The sequence below is a fragment of the Pongo abelii genome, chromosome 7, assembly GCF_028885655.2.
Source record: "Pongo abelii isolate AG06213 chromosome 7, NHGRI_mPonAbe1-v2.0_pri, whole genome shotgun sequence".
Taxonomy (NCBI): Eukaryota; Metazoa; Chordata; class Mammalia; order Primates; family Hominidae; genus Pongo; species Pongo abelii.
Genome location: NC_071992.2, coordinates 157852165 through 157879087, shown reverse-complemented (window position 1 = coordinate 157879087; position 26923 = coordinate 157852165). Strand labels below are relative to the sequence as shown.

Here is a 26923-nt window from a genome sequence, read left to right as displayed (position 1 = left end):
CGGCTCACACCTGCTGACTGAGGGGCAGGCCCGCCGGCAGCAGAATAGAAACACCCGCCCTCTGGGCATGCACACTCGCTCGGGGGAGAATCCTCCCGCTTAAGCCTCTTGAGGCAGGCATTGCCCACTACTCTGCGGCCAGGAATCCAAGGCTCAGAGGGGTTAAGTGACTCACCCAAGGTCACACAGCCAGCATGGGGCAGAGTGGGGGTCTGAGCCTAGACCCTTCTGACTCCAAAGACCCGGCTCTTTCCAGCTGGGTGGAAACTCATAGAGTCCTCCGAGCTGCCGCGCCCACCCAGCCAAGGGTCAGATGGTCCTGGAGTGGCTTCCCCAGGGTTTAAAGGGCAGCCGCCCTTGAGTCTGTCTTAAAGCAGGGGTGGGAGCGCATGGAGCCACCCTCCTGTGGTCCTCGCAGCCCCAGCTTCCTCATGCCAGGGGCCCTCCTGCCCCTCGAACCCCTTCCACCCAACACTCAGACCCAAAGACCATTTAGGGCAGTAAACAGGGCCATCGTGGTCACCAGCATCTCAGGGCAATCCAGCTGTCCCTTCCTTCCCTCCAGGCCTCACCGAGCCATGCCCCATGGAACCATGGAAAGGCCACAGGACTGGACAGCCCTGGCCTCCAGGCTCCCCAGTTCCAAGACAGGGCCTTGATCAGGACAGGTCTCCTCTCTCGTCCTTAGTGGCCCCATCTGCAAAATGGGCAGTCTACAAACTGTAAAGCACTGTGCTCATGCTAGTGAGGACCTGTCACTTGAAGCAGGTTGGGCCTGAGGAGCTGGGCCCCAGCAAACCCAGACTAGGAGGGAGTAGTCAGGGAAGGCTTCCAGAGGGAAGTGACTTTGTGGTGAGCCCTAAGAGATGAGGGAGAATTAGTCAGGGACAAGGAGTGCTCTAAACACCAGGCCTGCACATGTGGGGGTCCAGAGGAAGGGAAGGAGAGAAAGGGAAGCACAGGCAGGGGCTGGAGGTCAGAGAGCAGAGGGCTTGGAGGCTGTGACTTTGAGTGCCAGCTGGAGCTGTGGTCCGCAGGACCTGGGAGCCAGGGAAGATGACAAGCAGTTGGGAGACAGGGCACATTAGGAAACCTCCAGCATGAGTGAGGAGCTAGCGGAGAGACCCTGAAAGTGCGGAGATCCAGGAGGAGGCTGGTGTGGATGTGAGACCACAGGCAGGGACCAGGGGCCTCCTGTCCAGCCCCCGCCTTGGGCCCCTCCCACACCAACCTGCAATGCTCGTATCTGCCCTGAGCCCCATCCCACTAGGGTCCAGCTCAGGGCCTAGCCTAAGTTTGCTGTTCCAGGCACCCAGGCCCTGGTGATGGTGGCCTGCTCATGTGGCTGAGCCCAGCCAGGCCTCGGTGGCAGCACTGCCCTCATATGCCCTCTCTACCCACAGCCACACCTTCCAGCTGTGGAGGGCCCTGGGGGCCGAGCAGCCCACGAGCCACCTGGTGCTGACCACGCTGCTGGCCTGGCTGCAGGAGCGGCCCCTGCCCACCGGTGCCAGCGACAGCAGCCCCTGCCCCAAGAAGACCTACCTGCGCTCGCTGGCTGTGAGTCTCTGCCACCGCCCCGTCAGATACTGGCAGTACCTCGGGCACTCACTCTGTGCCAGGCTGTAGGGGGGCACCCCATATCCAGGCTACAGACACCCAGTCCAGCCCCAGCCTGGAGGAAAGCCGCCCAGGGCTGACCACACAGGCCCAGCTCCCACCTCCTGGCCGAGGGCTGTGAGCTCCTGTCTGTGAATCAGGACAGTCGTGTCAGTCCCCTGGGCTGGCAAGGGAACTCACTCAGTCACTGTGGGGCAGCCTCAGAGAGGGGCTTCAGGTAGAGGGAAGGGTGTGGACAGAGTTGAGAGCTGTCCCCATGCTTGGGTTCTGGGGAGTCATAGATTCTAGAGGAATCTTAGAGGCTTCCCTCTGCAGCCGCCACCCCCCTGTAGGAAGCCCCTGGTTTTCCTCATAAGACCAGCACTGCTTCCACCCTCCCAGGAGCCATGAGCTCCCCTCCTGGCATGGCCACACCTGTCCCCCTTACCTGGACCCTGGTGAGGCCACAGCTGTGTTGCTGTTTAGAGCTTTCCAGGCTGAGTCCCTGCCCCAAAGGCCCCCCAGCAGTGGCCCAGAGCTCACAGCAGCTCCCCTGCCACCCAGAGCCCCCCAGACAAGCTTCTGCCTGCAGCAGGGGTGTGATGAGGGCTTAACAATGGCAGCCGGTGGGAGAGCACCCCCTCGGCCCGGGGATTTGTTGGCTGGCCGTCCCCATCACCCCCGCCCTGGTCGGCCCTGGGCTGATGCTACCCCCCTACCAGAGGACCACACAGCAGCATGGGTGAGACCCACCCAGGGGTAGCAGGGGAGCCTTCCCTGCACCCCACCACACCGCCAGTTCCTGCCCTCCCCCAGTTGTCACTGCTCAGTGTTGGCCCCACCCTGAGAACATTCTGGACTGAAGGCCCCGGCAGGCACAGCAGGCCTTTGGGATTGGGGGCTGCTATCAGCTGACTCTGCCTTCCAGGGCCATGGGTTCTCCAACTCCCAGGCATCAGGCCCTGCTGTGTGCCAGCCACAGAGCTGAGGGTACCGTGGGACCACACAGCACAGGACCTTGCCTTCAAGGCAGCAGAGCAGAGGGCCCAGACACCAGCAGGTCACCCCTCAGACAGGAGCAAAGTGCAGAGGGCAGATGGCGGCATCCAGTGTGCGGTCTGAGGGAGGCCCTGGGTCAAGGTGGAGGTCTGCAGGGGTGTAGAGTGGACAGCATCCAGGTGGACAGCTGGGGGAGGCTGGGGACCACTAGGCCATCCAGCAGCAGCCAGACGCAAGCGGTGGGTCCAGAGGGTGCAAGAGAGGGCCAGGCTGAGGCTGCAGAGGCACAGGGGTCAGGCCCCACAGGGAGGGACAGCATGTGGACACTTAGACTTGGTCCTGAAGAGCTTGCAGCAGGGAGGGACGAGCAAGCTTGGACTTGGCTTTTGTGGGACAGTGGGTCAGAACCCCTGGTCCCGGGACCCAGGGCCTGGGAGCCTCACTCCACGCTTGCCCCCGACAGGCCATGAACATGCTGCATGAGCTGCAGTTTGCCCGGGAGTTCAAGCAGGCTGTGCAGGAGGCCTACCCCAAGCTCTTCCTGGCCCTCCTCACCCAGATGCACTATGTCTTGGAGCTGAACCTGCCCGGGGAGGCCCAGCCCAAGCCGCAGGCCCAGGAGGCGGCCGTGTCCAGCCCCCAAAGGTAAGACTAGAGCCTCCCAGGCCTCCTGGCCCGGCCAGACACACACAGGGTTCCGCAGACGTCCGAGGGCAAAGACTGTGCTAGCCTCATAGGGCACAGTAACAAAGACACGCACCCCAGGGACTCAAAGCAACATCTCCCAGTGCTGGAGGCCAGAAGTCAAACCAAGGTGTCACCAGGGTGTGCTCCCCTGAAACCTGAGGGGGCCTTCCTCACTGATTCCGGTTCCCAGTGTCTCGTGGCCATGCTGGGTGTTCCTGGGCCTGAGGCTGCACCACGGTCATCTCTGCCCTTGTGGTCACCTGACATTCTCCCTTCTGTGCCAGTGTTTAAATTTCCCCCTTTTTTTTCCAGCTCTGTCAGAATTAAGCTTTCGTTCATGTCTGTTGAGTGGTCCAGCAGTTGAACAGTTAAATTCAGCATCTGAATAAATTTCCCCTTCTTATAAGGGTACCAATCACTGGGTTAGGGCCCCACCCTAACGACCTCAACTTGATAACATCTGCAAAGACCTTCTTTCCAAATAAGGTCACAGTCACGGGTACCGTTGGTTGACTTCAATATATCTCTTTTCGGGGGGACACAGTTCAACCCACAACAGTGATGAACCCGAGCCCCAGCCACGGCCAGGCCCACAGGGGCTGTGGACAGCACCTGCAGGCAGGTGTTCGTCCCGCTTACCTGTCACCTGAGGGTGCTTGGCAGTAGAGATATTTAGTGTCACTGCCATACAGGGACCCCAAGGGGACAGCAGTTACCAAGAGCACCTATGCAGTGAGCCACATCTTACCCCAATGGGCTTCCTGCGAGGACTCGAGATGAATGTCATTGTCCCTGCTCTACAGATGAGGCAACTGAGGCTCAGAGAGGGTCAGAGGCTTCCCCTGGGCCACACAGCACATCCATGCAGAGGCGAACTGGGCTCACCCATGGGAGCAGATGCCTTTCCAGGCCCTCTTAGGCATCTCATTGGTCCTCAGCACATGCCCGGACTGACATCATGGCCAGTTGCCCGCTCCCCCGCCCGCCGTATTCTGGCCTCAGTAGGGCTGGCTGCCTTCACCTTCCCTCTGCACCAGGTCATATTTCCAAAAATCCAATAAGCAAGTCTTTAAAAACCGCTGGGGCCGACTCTTTTCATTTGTTTGTATTATGATGTGCGTCACGCAATTTGTCAGTTTTAACAGCTCTCCCCAAGGCAAGTCACTTAAAAAAAAATGCCACTTCTTCTCATCTTGCCTCTGAATTCGAATGTGCATGAAGTTCCTTTTTTATTCAGTTCAACCATGCAAAATGCATGAATCTTTCCTAATAAGCTAATAAAACCTTCTCCTCCCGGAACGTGGGAGGGTTGGGAGAAAGCCTCACCCCGTCTGCTCCTCCCCCTGCTGGAATGTTCTTCCCCCAGCCATCCTGCCTCTGCAGGCTCTGCTCACCCGCACCTCGCTGAGGCCTCCCCCACCACCCTCTAAAATAGCAGCCCCTTCGGCGCCTCCCACCCTCTGCTGCTTTATTCTCTCCGCAGCACCGCCATCAGCTACCATCTGTGATCTGCGCCTTTTACCTGCTTTACTGCCCGCACCCATAGACTGGAAGGTCCCGAAGAGCCAGAGACATCTGTCTGTCTCTCGCGGGCTCCCCATACAGCAAGGACGTCTGTCTGTCTCACTGGGGGCTCCCCATACAGTGGGAATGTCTGTCTGTCTCACTGGGGGCTCCCCATGCGGCTGAGACATCTGTTTCTCGCGGGTTCCCCCACCAGCAAGGACGTCTCTCTCTCTCTCGGGCTCCCCATACAGCTGGGACGTCTGTCTGTCTCTCTCCGGCTCCCCATATAGCAGGGACGTCTGCCTCGCGCGTGGCCACGGGTGGTTTCTGCTCAGGCCGCTCCGCTGGCCCCTCTCCGGGCAGGTTCTCCTGGACCCCTGGAGGTGGCTCCTGCAGCCCCCGCAGCCCCAAGAGGAAAAACTCTCACCACGGGCACAGTCCTGGGCTCTGATTGGCCTAGCTTGGCTCACATACCCACTCCTGAACCAATCACCTTGGCCACAGGGGCCTGTGCGGCTCTGATTGGCCAGGCCTGGCTCCCACGCCCTCCAGGGAGCAGGATGGCCCCAGGTCTCTTCGACCACGGCGAAGGGGCCCAGGCTCCGGTTGCCAAACCAGCAGCCACGCCACCCAGCGCCACCACGGAGCTAGGGAGGAAGGGAGGCCTGAGAGCAGAGTGTCACCCAGGTGTATCCCGGTGACTCAGGGTCTCAGGTCCCTGCCAGGCTGCTGTGGCACTGTCAAGGTGGGGCAGAGGCCCAGAAGGACATCTGGATGAGCAGTGCTGAGTAGCCACTGTCTCTGCATGCCCAAAACGGCGGGGGCAGCACAGGACACCATGGGGCAGCAGGCGAGTCTTGAGGCCTGATGGGGCCAGCCCTGGGCCTCTGAAGTTCTCATGTCCTGCTTAGATGGGCAGGCCTCTGGGACCAGGAAGCAGCGAGTGGGGTTGAGCAGGGCACCCTTCCCTGGGCAGGACTGCAACAGGTGCTGCCAGGCCTGCCAGAGGGGCTTCCCTCTCCCCTGCTCCTCCACTAATAAAGCCTTTTCCTTAGAGATGTTTCCTGCGTTGGTCAGTTCTCAGCTGGGACCTCCTCTAGCCATTCTCCACCCTGCCCCACAAAGGAATTCTCGTTGTTCTCACATGTCATCCATGTGAGCCAACTCTATTTAATTCGAATGGGCTACATCGTTTCTCTTTATTTCGAAGGCACTCATCATTCTCACCCTCATCTCATCTTCATCTTTCCCTCTGTCCCCTGGGGATTTGGGGCCAAAGGCTTGTGATCAAAAGAAGAGGAGGAACTTCACACCCATTAGGTTGGCTACTGTCCAAAAAAAAAATCAGAAAATGAGTGTTGGCGAGGATGTGGAGAAATCAGAAGCCTTGTGCACTGTTGGTGGGAATGTAAAACAGCACAGCTGCTTTGGAATAGAGTATGGAAGTTCCTCCAAAAATTAAATATAGAATTACCATATGGCCCAGGAATTCCACTAATGGGTGTACACCCAAAAGAAAGGAAAGCAGGCACCTGGGACAGATATTTGTACACCCTGCTCACAGCAGTGTTACTCACGATAACCAAAAGGTAGAAGCAACACAAGTGTTCATCAATGGGTGAATTAGAATAAGCAGTGTGGTCCATCCATACAATGGAATACTACTCAGCCTTGAAAAGGAAGGAAATTCTGATGCTACAACATGGATGAAACTTGAGCACATTCCGCTGAGTCAAATACTGTGTGAGTCCACTTACTTAAGGTCCATGAGTAGCCAAATCTACAGAGACAGAAAGTAGAATGCTGGGTGCCAGAGGCTAGATGGAGGGAGAATGGGGAGTTAATGTTTAATGGGGACAGAGTTTCAGTGTGGGAAGATGAGAACATTCTGGAGATGGATGGTGGTGATGGTTGCATAATATTATGAATGTGCTCAATGCCACTGACCTGTACACTTAAAATGGTAAATTTTATGAGATTTGCATTTTACCACAATTAAAAATAAAAATAAAACCAGAAGAGGAGGAGGTAATGGGAGAGGGAAGAGGGTCTCATGGACCCTCAGGCTGGGGAGGAGTGTGGAGAGCAGAGGGGCTTTGCCTCCTCTTTCTCAGGTGCCTTTGCCCTCTCCGGGGCCAGAGTGGGGAAAGGAGTGTTGGTCGAGCATGGGGCAGGCATCACTGGGATGCCAAGTGTCCAAAGAGGCTGAAGGCAGGCAGCGACGTTGGGACCAGCAGGAACGGAGGATGGTTCCTTGAGTCCATGGCGAGGCACAGACTCAAGGGGCTCCACCTTCATCGGTCTTGGGGCTATGTATGGATTTCAGGAGACACATGTCCTTGAGCATTGCCGGGGGTCCTGGGCTGGAGGTGGTTTTGGGTTCCATGGACCTGTAGGGCAGTTGGGCATGGATTCCCAAGAATGCTGAATCAGCCCATCTTTCTGGAAGCCCTGCTGGGGCTGCAGGGACAAGGCAATCTTGAAGAACAAGCCAACACAGTGCCCAAGAAGTCACAGGACCAGAAGCTTCTGGAGTCCTCCCAGAGCAAACAAAATGTCACTCCCCCCACCAAGTCCCCTTCTTCTGAAAATCATTGTCACATTGTGGCTGAGGCCAGTGACCTGGAAAATGCTGCCTCTTTTTATGACACAGCTTGGGGCGAGAGGACAAGCCAGCTGGCATTTGGATTGGCACTGTCAGAACTTTCACGGATGGCATTTCATCATTTGACACTCGGTTTTGCAAATCTGCTCAGAAACGTGCCTGGTCCAAGCTGACAACCTCGTCCGGGCATGCTCACACATCCAGGGTGATGCACTTACACTGACCGAGCACAGGGGCCAGGGCGGGGGTGTGTGGCCGGAACAGTGAGACACACCAGCAAGCCAGGGCCATCTCATGTTTCATGGGCCTGCATTCTGGGGCTTTCTACCTGTGCCCCAGGGACTGCGTTCAGTGACAGTGACATCCTGTGACAGTGACATCACTGGCAGGTTTGGAGCCAGGGCCCAGCTTGACCCCACCTCTGTGCCCTTGGCCAGGCTGTGTGACAGGACTGCTCCCTCCTCTGCTGAAGGACAGCGACAGTAGAGGGCCACCTCAGGCTGGGCAGGTGACGCACCGTCCATGGTACCTGGCAACTACCAAGCACACGATGACACCACAAGCCATGCACAGCATCTTTCTCCATCACTCACAAGCGAGGGCTGGTGCTGCGGGTTTCTCCGTGTCCTCTGAGGGCAGGAATCTCGGGAGTGGAGAATGGACACTCGCTGGGCTCCGCTAGGCCACACACCCTGACTTTCCTGCGCCCTCGCCCGCTGCTACCCTCTGTACTCTTTGCCCATATTTAAACGCTGCCATCCTCGAGCTGAAGGGCAGGTGTCCTTCAGCAGAGTGCCCCTCCCTAGAAGGGCACCCCCTGGTCTCCTGCCCAAGCAAGGCCCGGGGTCTGACTGGGCACATGCCGCCCCCCCGTGCTCGGCCCAGCTCCGCCAATCCTAGGTCCCAGCATTTCCGCGTAAAACAGGGCAGGAGAGAGCAGCCCCGGGGGGCCTCAGTGATGCCAGGCATAGGAACCAGAACGTGCCTTTCTATCTGGGTCAGCTGGGCACCCTTCCCAGGGCAGGGGGTGGCCCAGGGGGCCGCTTGTGGCCTGAGGCAAGCCCTGAGTCCCCTCTGCTCAGCTGCAGCACGTCACTGGAGGCACTGAAGAGCCTGCTGTCCACCACGGGGCACTGGCATGACTTTGCCCACCTGGAGCTGCAGGGATCCTGGGAGCTCTTCACCAGCATCCACACCTACCCGAAGGGCGTGGGCCTCCTTGCCAGGTACGGTGGGGCCAGGACAGGTCGAGGCAGCCTGCTTCAGGCCACGCCCATCCAGGGGACTGGGTATCCGGACTGCTGTGACAGGACACGGCCCCCTGCCCCCAGTCACAGGCACACGCTCAGAGCCTGTTGATGCAGTGTCTTCCCCCAGCCCTCACCCTGGCCTGTGACCTTCTAGGGAACAAGGGCTGTGCCTGCTTCTCTGTCTCCCGCATGTCCAACCCAAGCCTGGCACGCAGTGGGCAGCCAGTGGGTGCAAGGGGAGTGGGAACGTGCCTGCCACATCGGGACGCTCTGGGACACCAGCCCTGATGAGATGGGCGGGGGCAGGAGGGTGGGCTCTGAGCAGTGACCGCCAGCCCAGGCCCACCCCTGCAGGGCCATGGTGCAGAACCACTGCAAGCAGATCACAGCGGTGCTGCGTCAGCTGCTGCCCAGCCTGCAGAGCCCAGAGGAGTGTGAGAGGAAGGTGGCCATCCTCATCCTCACCGAGGTAGAGATGCAGGCCAGCAGGGAGCACCTCAGATGCCTGAGCCTCCTCCTCCAGCCTCCTTGACACCCCAGCAGAACCCATGCCAGAGCTCGCCCTGACCGGGGAGGCTACCTAGACAGACCCCCCCGTATTCCTGCCTTCCCACTCTCAGCCCTCGGAGGGGGGCTGCAGCCTTTGGGGACCTGTCTCCCCACTCGGCCCTCCCTGGCACAATCCCTGCAGAGTTGAAGGGGCACTGGGTGCAGACTCAGGCAGGTCCACGCTCCAACTTCAGCCCTGTCCTGCCTGTGGGACTCCGGGTGAAGCCAAAGGGGAACGGGTAGAAGCAGATGCCGCTGGGTGTGGCACACTTTGGAGCTGCAAGCTCAGGCAGGGGTGGGACTGGGGCGAGGAGGGTGCTGTTTCCATAACTGACACTAGTAGGGGAACCCAAGCGAAAGCCTCATGCCAGCTCCCACCCACCAGCTGCCTAGGCCGCCCTCCATGGGAGCTCTACCCCCAGGTGCCCCACAAGCCCGGCTCTTGATAAAAGCGAGGCCTTGCCTCGCTGTGTGACCTTAGGCAAGGCCCTTTCCCTTTTGGGGGCTCAGTTTCCCCAGCTGTACATTGAGGGGTTGAACCAGGTGGGTTTCAAATACTTGTTCACCAAGATACCCAGAGGGCACTGGTCAACCTCCCTCCCTGAAACTCCCACCAGACTCCGGTCCTAGAGCCCCAGCCCTCAACACAGATGCAGGCGCCTCAAAAAAGAGTGACCTGCCTGCCCTCCCGGGGGCCACCCCAGTTCCTCTACAGCCCTGCCCTGCTGGAGGTGCTTCCCAAACAAGCTGCTTTGACCGTGCTGGCACAAGGCCTCCGCGACCCCAGCCCCGAGGTCCGCGTGTTGAGTCTGCAGGGCCTAAGCAACATCCTCTTCCACGCAGATAAGGTAATGGCTCTCGGGCACTGTGGCTGGTGCACACCCGACCCCACAGAACAGCCGGTGCACCGGGTGTAGGCAAGGGCCACTGGGTTGGAATCCTGGCTCTGTCACTTCAGGTGGTGTGGCTTGGGACACCTGACTCCACCTCTCTGGGCCTGTTTCCTCATCTGTAGATGCGGCAGGTTGTGGGAGGGGTCAAAGTGTCTATTCCCCGGACACAGAGTCTCCTCCACACCTGAAAGAGAGAGGGGCCTTGTTGCAGACCTCCAGGTGGTCACTGTGAAGCCCGCCAGATGGCATCCCAGAGCTCACCCAGAGAGGACAATGCCCTCTGAGAATCTTATGAATGGGTCTCCCCAACCCATTGCTGACTTCTCCAGTCCCAACCAATTCTACCTCAACACCATAATAACCCATATCCCATCACGGACAGCTGTGGGAGGGAAGGCCTGCGATGCCGCCTTTGGGGGATCGGCCTTACCCCAGCTACAGCCCCCCATTTAACTGACATCGCCCTTGCTGTGGGGGCCCAAGGCACCATGCAGTAGTTAAGAGTGCAGGCCCTGGACCTATCCCCGCTCCAGCACCTTCTAGCTGGGAGGCTTTGTCAGCTCTCCAGGCCTCAGTGACCACATCTGTAAAATGAGAGCAGTAATAATGCCTGCCTCTTGTGGTAGGCAGGTCATGAGTGCCATGCAGAGACCAGTCCCTGGCACGTGGTCAGCCCTAGGGGCCGTGGCTGGCAGCAGCAGCAAACTTCCTGCCTGGCTGACTCTACACCATGAAAATGCTGAGTTAGAGGCAGAAATTTTCTCACCTGATCAGGAAGTGTGGAGCCTTAGCCTCCCCTCATCCACCCCAGGGCTGCATTAAGACCCCAGAGGGAAGGCGACATGCCCAGCCCCCATTTCTGTTGCTGTTGGAGGAGGCTGTTATAAACATAAATATTTTCAGGGCTTATGGGAGAAAAGTGTCATCATGGGAAGGCAGCAGAAGGGGCCATTTCCAAAGAGATCCCAGTCATTTGCCTAGCAGACTAGTTCACTCTGATTCTGTTCCAATCACAGGCCTCCACATGGTTAAGAAGACTGACCTCCATTAGGGTCACAGTTGGCAAAGCCCTTTGCATTGTGCATGATGCATAGTAGGTGCTTAATGGAAGATGGAGACTAGATAGCACTTCCTCATTGATCTGTTCATCCCTCCATCCTTTATCCATCCACCCACCCACCCATTCATCCAGCTATTCACCTACCCATCCATTCATCTCTCCATCCATGCCTCCATCCATCCACCCACCCATTCATCTTCCCATCTGTCTATCCATTGATCCCTCCATCCATCCATCCACCCACCCATCCACATACCCATTCATCCCTCCACCCATCCATCCATCCAGCCAACCATCCACTCACCCATTCATCCAGCTATTCACCTACCCATCCATTCATCTCTCCATCCATGCCTCCATCCATCCAACCACCCATCCAATTATTTACCTACCTATCCATCCACTCACCCATTTATCCCTCCACCCATGCCTCCATCCATCCACCCACCCATTCATTCCTCCATTCAACAATCCATCCATCCAACCATCGACCCACCCATTCATCTCTCTATCCATGCCTCCATCCATCTACCCACTCATCCACCCACATACATCCCTCCACCCACCCACTTGTTCCTTGGGTCCTTCATCTATGACTCATTCTTGCATTATTTATTTTGTTCATTCTTTATATGTCTATTCATTCACCCAATCAGTTATTCACGTTTGCTCCCTCATTCATTCATTCATTCATTCATTCAGTGTTCAGTTTTCTGTGCACCAAATGTTCTCTCAGGCAGGGAGATGATCAGTAGGAAGTTTCCATGTGCCTCCTCTGTACCCTGCACTGAATACAGGGAATACATAAAGGCAAAGAAGGGCCCTGCTAGATCAGGAGGACCAGGTCCAGAGAAGAGGGAATGGCTCCCCGCCTGGCATCAGGTGGGATGTGGACAAGCAGCCACAGCAGGCCAGAGGAGACAGGCCCCGAGAGCACTGCCAGCCAGGGAGGCCTGCCGGCTTGGGGATGGGCAGGCTGAACCAGGTGTGGCTGGGGCAAGCCACCCCACTCCACTCTAACTGAGCAGAAATACGCCATGCTATGCATTTTTATTTTCTTTTCTCACCATTTCCATTACAATTTCATTCTGTTGTCTTGTTCTGACCTGGCCAGAACCCTGGTCTTCGAACACTGGCTGCAAACATAGATGCTCAGAAAGTGTGACTGCTGAATGACTCACTTGCTGAAAATGAATTTAATATTTTCAAAGCAAACAGCTAGAAAGCCAAAAAAGTTGCTTTAAACTTGTTTAAAAGTTGTAAAAATCACTCTCTTTTGCACACAAGTCACTGCTAAGGGGCCCAATGGCAGGAAACATCCATTGGTGGGCACACTGCTTTCTGACCATTCATCCTGATAACTCAGGAACTCACTGCAAACACGCAATCAAGTGGAGAAGACAGAACTGGCTGAAAATTAATTTAAAAAAAAAAACAAATCGAATGTGTTGGCTCATGCCTATAATCCCAGCACTTTGGGAGGCCAAGGCGGGTGGATTGTTCAACTCCAGGAGTTTGAGACCAGCCTAGGCAACATAGTGAGACCCCATCTCTACAAAAAAAAAAAAAAAAAAAAACCAGCCAGGTGTGGTGGCACGCACCTGTAGACCCAGCTACTCAGGAGGCTATGTTGGGAGGATTGCTTGAGCCTGGCAGGTCAAGGCTGCAGTAAGCTATGATCACACCACTGTACTCCAGCCTGGGTGACAGTGTGAGACCCTGTCTCAAAAAAGAAAAGAGGCCGCCCTGTCCAGGCCACGCAACTCCTGGTGGACAAAGCCCAGGTAGGGGCACAGCTCCCCATGGTGGGCAGGGCCAGGCCGGGACCCACAGCTCCCCATGGCTGGCAGGGCCAGGCCGGGACCCACAGCTCTGAATCACCACCCCCCACCCTGCCCCCTGGTGCAGATGGGGTGAGGGGGTCAAGTGGGAGGACGAGGCGGAGCATGGGGCCAGCGGGTCCTGGTGCTCTCCGCCCACCAGCCGCCACTGCCCCCAGGGAAGCCTGCTCCAGGGACAGCTGCGGCCCTTCCTCGACGGCTTCTTCCAGAGCAGCGAGCAGGTGATCGTGTGCATCATGGGCACCGTGTCAGACACGCTGCACCGCCTGGGCGCGCAGGGCGCAGGGAGCCAGAGCCTCAGTGTTGCCATCAGCGCACGCTCCTTCTTTAATGATGTGAGCACTGGGGCAGGGCGGGGCTACCTCCTGCTCACGCCCTCCAGGACCCTCCTCCCAACCCAGCTCCCTTCCTCTGCCAAAGGGGGGACCCCAAGCTGCAGGCAGGGAGGCCCAGGCCCAGGGGAGCTGCCCGCTTGTGGCCCTCGGTTGAGGTGAGCACTCTGCAGGTGGGCTGGGTGGGCCCCTGGTGCTCACCCCTTCTCCACAAGGCTGAACTAGTTCTCATGTTCAGTCTCCAAGTGCACTGGTCTCTGGCCCCACAACAGGCTACCCAGATTAACTTTCTGACATGTCAGCACGGTTAGCGTGGCTGTTTTTCCTTCACTGGGGAATCTGGGGGATAGGCGCCCCTCAAATGCATTCATGAGGCCTCGGCTGCCAGGATGCAGTTGTGGGTAGAAGGGAGATGTGATTCTTACGTCCTCAGGGACACCAGAGAGCCCTGTGTGAGTGGGGAGCCCCAGCCCTTCCCCAGGAGCCGAGAGCCTGGGTGAAGGAATCCTGCAGAAGGAACTGAGTTGCACCCCTACAAGGTGTGGGGTCCCAACTTGGACCAAAGCTGGGACCCCTAGACAGGTCTGGCCATGCCTCTGAGCCTCTGCCTTGCAGGAGCGGGATGGGATTCGGGCGGCAGCCATGGCACTGTTCGGGGACCTGGTGGTGGCCATGGCAGACAGGGAGCTGAGCGGCCTGCGGACTCAGGTGCACCAGAGCATGGTGCCCCTGCTCCTGCACCTGAAGGACCAATGCCCAGCTGTTGCCACGGTCAGTGCCCACCCCAGGAAAGGCAGGTGATAGGCCTTCACCTTGGCCAGGGCTGGGGCCCACACGAGGCCAGGGTATGGGGCAGATGGATGGCAGCAGCGCTGCCTGAGAGTTGGGGGAGCTCCCACGGGGCAGCAAGTGGCGGGCAGAGGGTCTGGCCACCTGCACTGGTTTCTCTGACCACAGTTGGCCTGCCCGCTCCCCCACTGTGCACACACATGCGAGCGAGGCTTGCCATCGACGCGGCAGGACCCGGTCTTTTCTGCTCACTGCTATGCCCCCAGTGCCTGTAACGGGGCGGGGGGTCCAGCAGCTCACAGAGCTTGTGTGAATATGGACTGTGCCCTGCCTGCTGTGCCAGCACACGCCCTGTGCACAGCCCACGAAGTCAGAGCTTGGCCTCGTGGGTCTCCCTGCCATGGGGAAAAGGATACGCGGCAACCACGGAAGGGGCAGAGCCAGGGCCGCGGGCAGGCCAGCCTGGGCTCCGGGGGCCAGGTGCTGTTGCCAGGGTCGGGGAGGCTTGCCGAGGGGCACAAGCAGGACAGAACCAGGGAACACCCGCACAGCAGGCTGCTTCCAGTGCCCATGGAGGCCTGTGGTCTCTAGAGGAAAGGGCTCAGACACGAGCGGTGGGTGACCCTCCACGCCTGTCCCTGCAGCAGGCCAAATTCGCCTTCTACCGCTGTGCTGTGCTGCTCCGCTGGCGGCTACTGCACACCCTCTTCTGCACGCTGGCCTGGGAGAGGGGCCTTAGCGCCCGCCACTTCCTCTGGACCTGCCTGGTGAGAGGCCTGGGATCGGTGGGCAGGAACAGGGCCAGGGAGTGGGGGGGACCAGACTTGCGGCTCCCCCATTCACTCCCATCTCACACACAGCTGCTATGGCAGCTCCAGGGACTGGGCAAGGCAAGCTGGGGCTGGAGGACCCTGGTATCCCCAGGGCCCCCCAACCCATCCCAGCCAGGTGTGCTCTCCTCTGGCCAGATGACCCGCAGCCAGGAGGAATTCAACATCCACTTGTCACAGGCCCTCAGCTACCTGCACAGCCACTCCTGCCACATCAAGACCTGGGCGGCGCTCTTCATAGGTGGGAGGGCGAAGCCGGGCTTGGAGACCCCCAGGCCTGCCCCCACCCAAGCACCCTTGACCCTCCCTGACCCACCGCCCACAAGAGAGGAAAGGGGGTGGATGAGGAGGAGCTTGGGGCTGAAGAGGGGCAGGGGTGGGCTGGAGCCCCCCAGGAAACAGGGAGCCCTGAGCCGCCAGCTGCCCGTCTGTTACACAGGCTACACCATCTGCTACCACCCCCAGGCCGTGTTGCAGATGCTGAATGCTGTGGACACCAACCTGCTATTCCGCAGTAAGCAGCCCTCCCTCCAGAGCTCCCGCAACCCACACCCTCCCACCCCTGCCCAAGCACTCTTAAGACCTATTGCACACACAGCAAGACTGAGGCCCCAGAGGGGAACCCCCCCTGCCCCCCGTACCCAGCATCAGCATCAGGACAAAGACACAGGCCCCCTGAGCAGCGCCCAGCCCCCATCCCACCTTCATGTCTGGAGGCTGAGGTTGACCCTTCCCCTCCCCAGGCCCCCATCAGGGCACCTGGGGCCTGGGGCTCACACTCATTCCACAGCTGCCTCATGGCACCAACAGAACAAGGGGCCGGGGAATGGGGGTGGTGGGTGAATGGTGGAGGGAAGCATCCCAGGCCTGGAGTCACAGGAGGTGGGGTCTGAGCTGCCCCCCCCCCCCACACCTGGGCTGAAGTAAAGGGGCTGCTCCTGGACTGGGGTCACCTCTGACCTGCTCCTTCTCTTCTGGAGCTTTTGAACATCTCAAAAGTGACCCTGAGCCCAGCATCCGGGAATTCGCCACCAGCCAGCTCTCCTTCCTCCACAAGGTGTCGGCCAGACCCAAGCAGTGACCTCCAGCCATCCTCCCCCACCATCTTCCCCTCCCCTGTGTCCACCTGGTCAGCCCTGCCCCATCCGCCCCCCCCCGCCCAGAGCTTGGTTGCATAACGTTTTTCCATTTGAAAGAAAAATCTAGATTCAACAAAGAAGCGTTATGCGTGTCAGCTCCCTGCCCACCACAGGCCCCTCTGCTGTGACCAAGCCAAGCCCCAGCAGACACTGGCAGGACTTGGGGACAAACTCAGGGTCAGGCCCAGGAGACAGAGACAAACTGTGAAGTCTGTGAAGGCCCTGCAGGTGGACACCTGTCCACTCCTGGAGACAGGGCCACCTTGATTAGGGCCTGAGCCCAAGCCACAGCCTGCCAGGGTCCCAGGGTCCTGGGGGCTGGGCAGACACTCGAATCAAGGGCAGCCTCCACCCAGGGTGGCCGCTCAATCTTCAGTTGTCTCCAGCTTGGTGCGCCACAGTGGCTGGGGGCTGACGGTGGGATGGGGTCCCCTCAGTCGGGACCCCCAGCTTCCGGCCCCCAGCGTCTCCCTCCACCCCCACCAACATCCTTCTCAGTCCATTCAGGAACCAGCAGCAGAACCAGCCAGACCCACCCTGGACACACTGTGGCCTGAGGCAGGAGTCTTGGCTCTCTGATGCTCAGCTGTTCCATCTGTAAAATGGGCAGTAAGACCTTTCTCCCGAGACCCTTGGAGGGATGAGTCCAGAGGCAGGTACCCTGGACTCCCAGAGAGCCACCAGGGGACCTGCCCAACCTTCAGCCTCGGCCTGGGTTTCCGCCTGGCCTGGGGTCCACACAGCTCCTGGAGAGCCCCTCCCTGCAGAGCTCTGCCTGGGGTCTCATCCCCTGCTGCATGTGTCTCGGGATCCTGCCAGGCCAGCCACCATCCCACCAATGGGATGATCCAGACTGCACCCCCTTTCCCCTCCTGACCAGCGCTGACCCCCACTCCACACTCAGCTCAGGCGGTCCTTCCACCTGGGGCATCTCCCCCACCTCCTGACCTGGTACTCTGCACTGTGCCTCCCCAGGCCCTGCCTCCACAACCCGTCCCCCTGCCCCCTAACAAGGTGGAGCACACGAAGGCCCCGCCTCCATGCCCCCATTCCCCCGCCCCCCCGCAAGGTGGAGCACCTGAGGCCCTGCCTCCATGCACCCTGTCCCTCAGTCTCCCCAAGGTGCAGCACCCCAAGGCCCCACCTCCATGCCCCCTGTCCCCCTGCCGCCCCCCGAGGTGGAGCACCCCTAGCTGTAACTGGGAGGCTTACCAGCCTGTCTTCCCCCCAAGCCTGCTAGACTGTGAGCCTCTTGGGGCAGGGACATGACTACACAGGGCCAGCAGAGGTGACCCCAAAACTTGGCTGGTGGATTGAAAAAATACAGCAAACTTCACCCAACATGCATCGGATTTACTTGAGTTCCAAATGTGTTTGAGGAAAGGAGAGAGTAACCATCCGGGACAGCTGTTGCCCTTTCTCCACGCAGCAGCTGGGGGAGCCAGGTCTGCGGCCCCCTTAGCCATTTGTTGGTCTTGGGGGCAGGGCTGCCTGAGAAGGGGCTTTTGGGGTTTCCACATCTCCCCATCTTGTCCACTGACCTCCTCCAGCACCTGCCCCAGTCGCTCCTTGCTGGAACCTCCTGGGGCCCCAGGACAGAGACCACTCCCAGGCTCTCCACACCCTGGAGCCAGCCCTAGGCCCACCTTCCTCCCAGCTGGGGCCATGCTCTCCATGCACCCCGGCCTAGGGTGGGGCCAGCCCCCAACACAGACACTGCACCCAGGAACACATGAGCATCCAGTCCACGCCCTCCGGCGGGCCCTGGTCCAGGCCTCTCACATTCAGCCCCAGGTGCCCAGGCGGTACCCTCCCTCCCTGGGCTGATGGATGGTGCCTTCCTCCACCCAAGCCACCACCTGCCCACTTCTCTGCACCTCAGAGCCTGAAATGTGGACACCTAGTTTGGGCAGCACAGGGACCAACCCGCCGGACACAGGCCCTGAGGAGCTGCCAAATGAATCCCAGCCCATCCTGCAGAGGACAGTGCTGGTGACCTGCCTCGCCTTCCAATGTCACAGTCCCAAGAACCGTCAACATGGCCACCCTGGCCAAGGCAGGGCTCCCGCCTCAGTATCAGGACAGGACAGGGCAAGCCGGCCCCTGGTCAGGGTGCAAGGACCCAGAGCGGCCACCAGAGGGTAGCGCAAGAGCACGCGGGAGCCCCATCCTGAGCAGCAGCCCAGCATCCAGACAGCGGCCTCTGGGGCCCCCAGGCCACCGGCCCGCCCCGCCTGACGCTGCAGCCCACTCCACACACACAGCCACGGCTCCTGTTTTATTGCCTTCGAGTGTCCGGAGCACCTGACTGCCCCGGGGTCTAATAATTTAAGGTGCCGAGAACAGGTCAGGGCAAGGGGTCGCAGAAGAGGGGCTGGGGGCCCGGTGGTTACAAAATATATCCCCACCCCGCAACAAACAGGCTAGAGGAGACCGGCCTGGCTGGTGTGGGAGGGGGCGGGCAGGGGGTCCAGGGAAGAGGGCGCCCGACCCACCTCGGAGAGACAGAGCCACGGCCAGCGCCGCCAGAGGGAGCGGCAGAGAAAGGAGAAAGGGCCCAGAGGCCACACGGGGCCCGAGGGGCTCCTCGGACACAAGTGCACGGAGGCGTCGGGGAGGAAAAGGCGATGTGGGGCCAGCCAAGGCCTGGAGCCCCTGCTGGGCTGGGCTGGGCTGGGCAGAGCAGGGCTGGGCAGGGCCACCAGGTCCAGCCAAGGTCCTGACCTACATGACGACCAGGCCCAGCCAAGGTCCTGAGCTACATGACGCAGCACCGGGTCTTGTGCGTGTGCGGGTCTTTGAACCGCAGCCTCTGTTTGGGCCGGTATTTCTCCAGGTAGGTGAGCTGCTTGCTGTTGATGGCTCCACGGCGCTTCCTGGGAAGAGGGGGACAGGAACAGGGATCATCCAAGGCCCTGGCTTGGCCACCTCACCTGCCCCAGGGAGCTGGAAGCTGAGAGTGCAGTGGGCTAGAGTAAGGCCTTGAGGCTGGCCAAGCCCCTCCTATCCCAGGGCCTTGGCACGGCTGCTCCCAGAGTCAGTCACCCTTTCCTGGCCCCCTGCAGCTCACCCCTGCTTGCCTTCCAAACTCACCAAAGTGCCACCTCCTCCAGGCTGACTCTGGGCTCCCTACGGCCCCCAGGCTTCCCCAGCTGGATAGGACCCACCCCAAGGCCATGAGCAGGCAACAAGGGTGGTGCCTGGGCACCTCCACCATGCAGGAAGGGGGGGCCTGTGAGTAAGGGAGGGGCTGAGCCCAGAATTCCAGCCCAGCTGCGTGACCTTTCCTTACAGCAGGGACCTGGGCTGCATGGCCACCCTGTCCCCACCATCCCTACCACCTGGTCCTTACAGCGGAAACCTGGTCTGTATGCTCACCCTGTCCCTGCCACCTCGTCCTTACAGCGGGGACCTGGTCTGTATGCTCACCCTGTCCCCGCCACCTCATCCTTACAAGCGGGGACCTGGGCCATGTGCTCACCCTGTCCCCGCCACCTCGTCCTTACAGCGGAAACCTGGTCTGTATGCTCACCCTGTCCCCGCCACCTCGTCCTTACAGCGGAAACCTGGTCTGTATGCTCACCCTGTCTCCGCCACCTCGTCCTTATAGCAGAAACCTGGTCTGTATGTTCACCCTGTCCCCGCCACCTCGTCCTTATAGCGGAAACCTGGTCTGTATGCTCACCCTGTCCCCGCCACCTCGTCCTTACAGCGGGGACCTGGGCCATGTGCTCACCCTGTCCCCGCCACCTCGTCCTTACAGCGGGGACCTGGGCCATGTGCTCACCCTGTCCCCGCCACCTGGTCCTTACAGCAGGGACCTGGGCTGTGCACTCACCCTGCCCCCGCCACGTGGTCCTTGACCACATGTACCTGGCTGGGGTGGACAGGAAGACTTCCTGGAGAGGATGCTGCAGCCACACCTGAGAGGCCCTGAGGTGACAGGCGTTGGGGGGCGGGGGCTGCCCACCCAGTGCCTCTGGAGGCTCATCCATCCCCACCTGCCATGACCTCAGGCGTGGCCACAGGCTGGCCCTGGCCAAGGAAGTGGGAGCGGCAGTAGCACGAGGAGTCTCTGCCCAGCAAAGCTGCAGGTGCCCCGTGTGGCTCCACCATGCTCGCTTCCTCTGCCCAGCAATCGGCACGCTGGGGAAGGCGCAGCCCTCAGCCAGGCCTCTGCGCAGGGCCCCCACCAACAGACACGCAACAGGGGCAAGAAATGCCCATGCTGTTCTGAGTCGTTGGGGTTCGGGCCTGGCTGTTTCTGCAGCATGGCCCAATCTGTCCTGACCAGCGCAGCCTCAGGTGCGGGGAGGCACACAGCAAAAGCCACAAGGGAGACAAGCCCTTGCTCGGTGAGACGTTGGGTGGGGAGAGGGCCTGGGGAAGGCGCTCGCCTGTGTGCACCCCCATGTGTGAGAGTGCGTGTCATGTATGAGTGCACACGTGTGTACGTGCCTGAGTGCATCCATGTGTGTCCATGTGTGCAAACACCCACTTGTCTGTATGTGCCTGTGTTCACACACCTGCCTGTACGTAAGTGTGTGCCTACGTATGTCTGGGTCTGTGTGTGCACACATGTGCTTGTGTGTGAATGTGTGCCTGTATGACCCCCATGCATGTCTGTGTGTGAGCGTGCACATCCCAGGGTCCCCAGGGAGACCCGAGCACCTGCAGAACACGCTCTCGCACAGACCCACAGGGTGGGCCACGCTCACGCACAGACCCACAGGGCGGGCCACGCTCTCGCACAGACCCACAGGGCGGGCCACGCTCACGCACAGACCCACAGGGTGGGCCACGCTCTCGCACAGACCCACAGGGTGGGCCACGCTCTCGCACAGACCCACAGGGCCAGCTGGCATGGCTGGAAACAAGCCTGCCTCTGGGAGGAAGAGATGGCCCCGCCAGTCAAGCCTGTCCGTGGAGTACCATGGGTGTGTCACACTCACAGGCACACACATGGTGGGCTGGGCAGGGGCAGGCTTCAGGTGCCGCATCCGTTCCTCCAGAGTTGGTCCTGCTGTCCTGGCCAGACTCCCCCAGGACCCCCTGGGCAGTGGGCAGATGGCAGCCCTCCCCAGGGAGGCCACCAAGTGACAGGGATGGGGCAGGCGAGCTGGCCTGGAAGCCTCCGAGGGTGGGCAGGGGCTGAGCTGGAGAGCTCGGGGTTGGGGGGAGGGGTGGTGAGCAGCTAGACTCAGAGCAGCCCTGAGACACTAGCCCAGTGTCAGCGTCCCTGGGGGTGGACACGGTGTGGTGTGGGGTTTCAGGTTCTAGCTTTTCATGGAGGGACTGAACTGGCTGGCTCTGGGGGTCCTTCCACCCCCGTCAGGATGGCTGGGACAGAAGGAGCTCTGTCTGTGGAGGGCGGGCAGGACGGCGTGGCGGGTGGCCTCGCTGTGTCCATGAGTGGCTGCATGGTCACTCGGGGGCTGCTGTCCCCGCCCATCAGAAACACCTCGGGCTTCCCCGTTTCTGCAGCAAGGCCCAGCTTGTGCTGATCGATGCAGCCTCAGGGCGACGGAACCACACAGCCAACGCTGCCGCCCTTTGTGAGCAGCCGGATCTCCCCTCCCCCAGCGCTCACAGCCCACCCCACCACCAGGGCCACTCACTGGCGGATGAACTGGATGGCGTCCTCGTACTTCATCCCGCTCTCAATAAGGGCCAGCGCCACAAGGACTGGAGCCCTGGGGGCAAACAGCAGGGCTGGGGTCATCGGAGCCTGTGCGCCCCTATCCCCTTGGCAGGGCACCTGCTGAAGACGCAGGGCACGGGGGCCCAAGGGGCCCAGACTCCCCCCTGCCTGAAGCTCCCTCATGGAGGCCACAGCCTCACAGCCCAGCCTGAGCACTGGGTCTAAATCCTGGCTCCCTCCTAGGCAACCTCTCTGTGATCTGCTGGTGGAGGGTTAAATAAGGGCTCGCGGATGAAGTGCTAAGAGCCGGATCCATGCCTGCTATCAACTCTGCTCGCCTGGGTTCCCCTCTGCAGATGGGTGTGTCCCACTGGTCATGTCATCCGATCCCAGCTGCCATTCTTCCTCCCGTCCTCCCAGCAGGGGGTCTGAGGACCCCAGCTGTGTGTGGGGGAATCTTTGTGTCTGGAGAGGGGGACGGCAGCCCTTTCCTGCACAAGACGTTGAGATGGTTTCAACCACAGCAGGAAGAAGCTGGGTTAGACTTTGGGAAACACTTCCTCTCTGTGATGCTGGGAGAGGACCAGTCTGGGAGCCCCAGCACTACGGGCACGGGCCTCCTGGAAAGGTCGCGTGGAAATGTGTTCAAGACCCACATCCAAAAGCGAGGCTGTCAGACCACGAGATGCCCAACCACCCGACACGAAGAGCCGCACCCCGCCCCGACACTCACCGGCCCAGGCCCGCCACGCAGTGCACAGCCACGCAGCTGCCGGGGGCCTCACAGAACTTGGCCTTCACCAGGCTCAGCCAGTCGTCCACTACCTTGCCGGGCGGGGGCGCCCCGTCGTCAAACGGCCAGTCCTGCAGAGGAAAGCAGACATGAGGACCCCCAGCTGAGGGAGGGTGGAGAGGCGGCCCTGGGGCTCAGGCGAGGACAGGGAGCTCTGAGAGGCAGAGGGTGCCAGGAGCCCGCTAGGGTGGGGGCAGCAGACCCAGAGGGCACACAGGAGGGGCACAGCTTGGCCATGAGCACCCCACGGTGAGTGCTTCAGACTCCTCATCATTCCCCATACACTGCAGCTGTCCCCTCCTCCAGGAAGCCTTCCTGGACCACCCCACCCCTTTCCGAGTAGAGCCTGCTCAGGAGTCGCACAAATCCTAATCCCCACACCTGTCAGCACGAGCTCTGGTTCTGGGGTCACAATCCCTCACGCCTGTGTGCCGGTGGCAGCCTGAGAGGTTTTGGGTCGGCTGGTGCAAGGGGTCTCATCCCCTGTGGTGGCATGCAAAGATGGCTGGCATATGCCACACACAGACCAGGTGCCAGGAAGGACTGAAGACAGGGCTGTGGGGCGAGACAGGCCCCACATTTCCAAGGGCAAGACACAAAACAGGAGGTTCCACCGGGCCCCGGCCCATTGTTCCTGGAGGTTAATTTGGTCTTGGAAGATGACCTGCGCTTCCCACTGTCCCATCCCCCAGCGCTCTGGATCAGTGGGCAACGTGAGTCTTCCTAGGGGAGGGCCCGGGCCAGGGCGCTGCAGTAGGAATGGACACGTTTCAGTCTTGGGAAGGCGGGTTCATGCAGGGCCGCGGGACTATGCCACGCATGGGGCTGTCTGGTGCCAGGGAGAGCCCGCTGGGCCCACTGAGGCAGACACACAGCCCTTGGGGGCATCTCACCCCTCCCCAGCCTCCAGGCAGGGCAACTCCTAGAGACAACTGGTATGCACGGCTACTTACATCTGACCCCAATCCCTCCCGCTACTGTGGAAGGGGAGGGAGGGTGTGGCCGCACCCCACGCGAGAAGCGGGGACACGCCTTTGCCTCCCATTCTTCCAAGCAGCCTCTCTTTGAGGTGAGGAACCCAAAGCTCGGAGTGACCTGCAGGGTCGCAAGGCTGAGGAGGGCAGAGGCAGGACGCAGCCCAAGGCCTGTCTGACCCCAAACCGCCAGCGCTGCCACCATTTCAAACCGCCAAGCTGAGGTCACAAAACTGCAACCCCAGCCAAAAGCAGAGTCCTGGGATGAAAAGCAGTGACTGAGGGGTGCTCCGCACTGAGGAGACTGAGGCCCAGGCACAGCTGGGCGGGCCTGCACCGGGGGGCAGTCATCCACCGGGCCGGGGGTGGACCCCCCGGGTCTGGCTCTGGGCCTGCGGCTGCTGTGAACCACCCACCAAGGATTGCGGCTGCTGTGAACCACCCCCCAAGGATATGGCAGCAGAACCGCCCCACCCCCCGCCCAGACCTGGGTCCCCAGGGCCAAAGGAGCCGAGGAAACTGCCCAGAGGTCCTCCCCAGGAGCCTGCTGCCTGGCAACAGGGCCCCAGCCACCCGGGCAGCGAGACTGAGATGCACCCAAGATAGGCCCAGAGGAGGGCCTGAGACAGGCGGAGGAGCCCACCCGCCACCTTCGCCGATGCACCAACCATGTGCCACCCCTGCCTGGCGAGCCAGGCTGGCCCACCCTAGAGACAGAAAGACGGGTGCACAAGGGTGACTTTCTTGAGGTCACACGGTCCAACACCCTGGCCTTCCCTCGATGTACCCAGACACACACGTGGCCCAGGCACAGACATGCCCAGGGCTGCCACTGGAGGGGCACCAAACCCTCTGCACAGGCCCAGAGCCCCCCGCCCCACCCTCCCCCAGTGGCAGCAGTGACTAGGGTCCCCGTGGCGCGCGCCTCACCACAACAGTGATGCCGTCCTTCTCCAGCGGTGTTTTGTCATAGGTCACTTCACACACGCGCACCACGGTGGTAGCCCCGTACTTCTTCAGGTCCTGGGGGTGGGAGGACGGAGGAGGCAGGGCTGGGCTGGGGCTGCAGGGCTCAGGGGGCAGGACCCATTCACCAGGGCTCCCAGGGCACAGCTGTGTCCCCCACAGTCACCCAGGACTTGGACATGTCCCCTCAGACCTCTCGGGGTGGAACCTTGTCCCCTCAGTCCCCTGGGGCAGGGTCGTGGCCCCTGAAGCCCCCAGGGAAGGGCAGGTCACCCTCCAGCCAGGCAGACCCTGATGCAATGAGGCCCACCAAGAGCAGACTTCAGGCTCCACTACTGGTTGAGGTGGTGTCTGGGTATGGAAGAGCCTGTACTAGGTCCCTTGGGCCACCCAGCAGAGGCAAAGGTGTCCCCACCTACATTCACGGTAACTGGCAGCTGGGTCTCCAGCTGCCCAGCACACCACTCCCTCCTCTGGGGTGCCCAGGACCCCAGATCTACCAGCCAGGACATTTCTTCCAGAAAGGCTACTGGGTCCCCGCAGCAGGAACTGGACTCCCCAGCCCACGTGTGAGCTCCTGCATCCGAACAGTGACAGCTGAGCCACAGGGATGGGTCCAGTCTTTGGGGTCTAAGAGGGGCAGGCATCAGCTGGGGCGCCTCAGAGCAGGCAGGGTGGGCACCGCTCAGATGGTAGCCAGGAGGGAGCTGGGCCCTGTACGCCAGCAGGGAAGCCCCACACGACCAGGGAAAAGGTCGTGGTGGTTCACAGCCAGGCCGATATTTATACCCCCACTGTGGGGGATCCACTCCATGGGGGTCACGTGCGGGGGCTGTTCCCACCCCACCTGCTCTCGTAGCTATTTTGGGAGGGGTGAGGAATCAGCCGCTGGGTCTTGCTGGTCACAGGACAGGGACCTGGAACACAGAGAGGCCAGCACCCAACTATCTGAGAATGCAGGGAGCAGGCAGGGTGCTGGGCTCTGTGGCCATAGGGTACCTCAGAGGCCCTCTGCACTCTCAGCAGAGGGAATGGCCACCCAGCCCAGGGTTCAGCCCTGACCCTGGTCACAGGCTGAGCCCTTCCTGATCCTGGTCACACACTGAGCCCTGATCCTGGTCACGTCCTGAGCCTTGATAGTCACACACCTCTGAGCCCTAATCCTGGTCACATGCTAAGCCCCAACCCTGGTCACACATTGAGCCCTGATCCTGGTCACATACCGAGCCTTCATCTGGGTCACACACTGAGCCCTGATCCTGGTCAGACACTAAGCGTTAACCCTGGTCACAGGATGAGCCCTCCCTAACCCTGCTCACCTACTAAGCCCCAATCCTGGTCACACACTGAACCCTGATCTCGGACACACACTGAGCTTCGACCCTGGTCACATACTGAGCCCTGATCCCAGACACACACCAAACCCTGATCCTGGTCACACACTGAGCCACAACCTTGGTCACATACTGAGCGCTGATCCTGGACACACACTGAGTCCCAACCTTGATCACACACTGAGCCCTAATCCTGGACACACACTGAGCCTCGACCCTGGTCACACATTGAGCCCTGATCCCAGACACACACCGAACCCTGACCCTGGTCACACAGAGCCCTGATCCTGGTCAAACACTGAGCCCCAACCTTGGTCACACACTGAGACCTGACCTTGGTTACAGGCTTAACCCTGATCCCAGTCATATTCTGAGGCCTCACCCTGGCCACTCAACATGCTGTTCTCACCAATCTTTCTGTAGATCCTGCTGTCATCTCAAAGGTCTCAGCTGTGAGAGGGACAGCCATCTTCTTCAGGGCGCCTGGCTCAGTGTCCAGGGTCCAGGCTCCCTGATGGCAGGGTACCCAATGCCGCCTGCTGCTCTACAGTTCTCAATGCCCTCTCACGCCCAAATCCCTGTTTCATGATGATAAGACCATGATGGTTTATCTCATGTCACAGGGGAAAGGACTCAGCCGTAAATGACCCCGCGCACCGCTGCAGCCTCTGACTCAGCCTGGCACAGTCAGAGGCTCTGTCAACTGCCCCGCACACCGCTGCAGACTCTGCAAACGGCCCCAGGCCTGCAAACAGCAGGGTGTTCTGCAGAGGCCAGGCTCCTCCAGGAGGCCATGCAGGTCGCTCCACACTCCACTCCCAAGAAAGCTTCTGTAAACGCATCTGGTCCCATCTGCCAGGGTTGCCAGTGGTAGGCATCTCGGCTGACTCTCCAGGGGACAGCGGTCCCTCCCTCCTGTAGTCAGTGCTGACCCTTGCTCAGTCCCTCCTCACACAGAGATCTGGGCCCTGAAGCCCCTAAGTCCAGCCTGGTCTAACCTGAGGCCTCATCCAGAGCCCAGCAACGTCTGGAGGCCTGGGCTAGCCACAGAGCCAACCTGCATACCTGTCCCCCCTCTGCCTGTTTCCCCATTAAGCAGCCACTTCTCATACCAAGGCACCTCCTGCCCGCTCAGC

General features: G+C 60.4%; 2 protein-coding genes and 1 non-coding gene across 19 annotated transcripts in view; 1 reads left to right on the top strand and 2 right to left on the bottom strand.

The window, feature by feature from the left end:
• LOC100451616 (maestro heat-like repeat family member 5) overlaps positions 1 to 17420 on the top strand; it is a 78606-nt gene extending 61186 nt beyond the window's left edge. For 7 of the 11 annotated variants that reach the window (XM_054518926.2, XM_054518927.2, XM_054518923.2 and 4 more), the window contains 11 exons: positions 1404 to 1560; positions 3062 to 3243; positions 8479 to 8622; positions 9001 to 9115; positions 9900 to 10043; positions 13148 to 13324; positions 13937 to 14092; positions 14755 to 14877; positions 15079 to 15181; positions 15380 to 15454; positions 15921 to 17420. In XM_054518926.2, coding sequence (XP_054374901.2) covers positions 1404 to 1560; positions 3062 to 3243; positions 8479 to 8622; positions 9001 to 9115; positions 9900 to 10043; positions 13148 to 13324; positions 13937 to 14092; positions 14755 to 14877; positions 15079 to 15181; positions 15380 to 15454; positions 15921 to 16021 — 1477 coding nt within the window. In that variant the 3' untranslated portion in view covers positions 16022 to 17420. The remainder of the gene's footprint in view (positions 1 to 1403; positions 1561 to 3061; positions 3244 to 8478; positions 8623 to 9000; positions 9116 to 9899; positions 10044 to 13147; positions 13325 to 13936; positions 14093 to 14754; positions 14878 to 15078; positions 15182 to 15379; positions 15455 to 15920) is intronic. The other 4 variants (XM_063726852.1, XM_054518930.2, XM_054518929.2 and 1 more) reach the window with 2 other exon arrangements.
• Positions 3598 to 3672, bottom strand: LOC112134815 (small nucleolar RNA SNORD5). The gene has a single exon (XR_002916165.2). It is a non-coding gene; the product is annotated as a small nucleolar RNA SNORD5 (small nucleolar RNA).
• Positions 17421 to 18344: 924 nt separating the features above from the next.
• The window catches only part of PTP4A3 (protein tyrosine phosphatase 4A3), a 45810-nt gene continuing 37231 nt past the window's right edge, over positions 18345 to 26923 (bottom strand). For 5 of the 7 annotated variants that reach the window (XM_063726853.1, XM_054518935.2, XM_054518936.2 and 2 more), the window contains 4 exons: positions 24418 to 24510; positions 22454 to 22584; positions 21698 to 21772; positions 18345 to 18955 (listed from right to left, as the gene is read on the bottom strand). In XM_063726853.1, the coding sequence (XP_063582923.1) occupies positions 18838 to 18955; positions 21698 to 21772; positions 22454 to 22584; positions 24418 to 24510 (417 nt within the window). In that variant the 3' untranslated portion in view covers positions 18345 to 18837. The remainder of the gene's footprint in view (positions 18956 to 21697; positions 21773 to 22453; positions 22585 to 24417; positions 24511 to 26923) is intronic. The other 2 variants (XM_054518938.2, XM_063726854.1) reach the window with 1 other exon arrangement.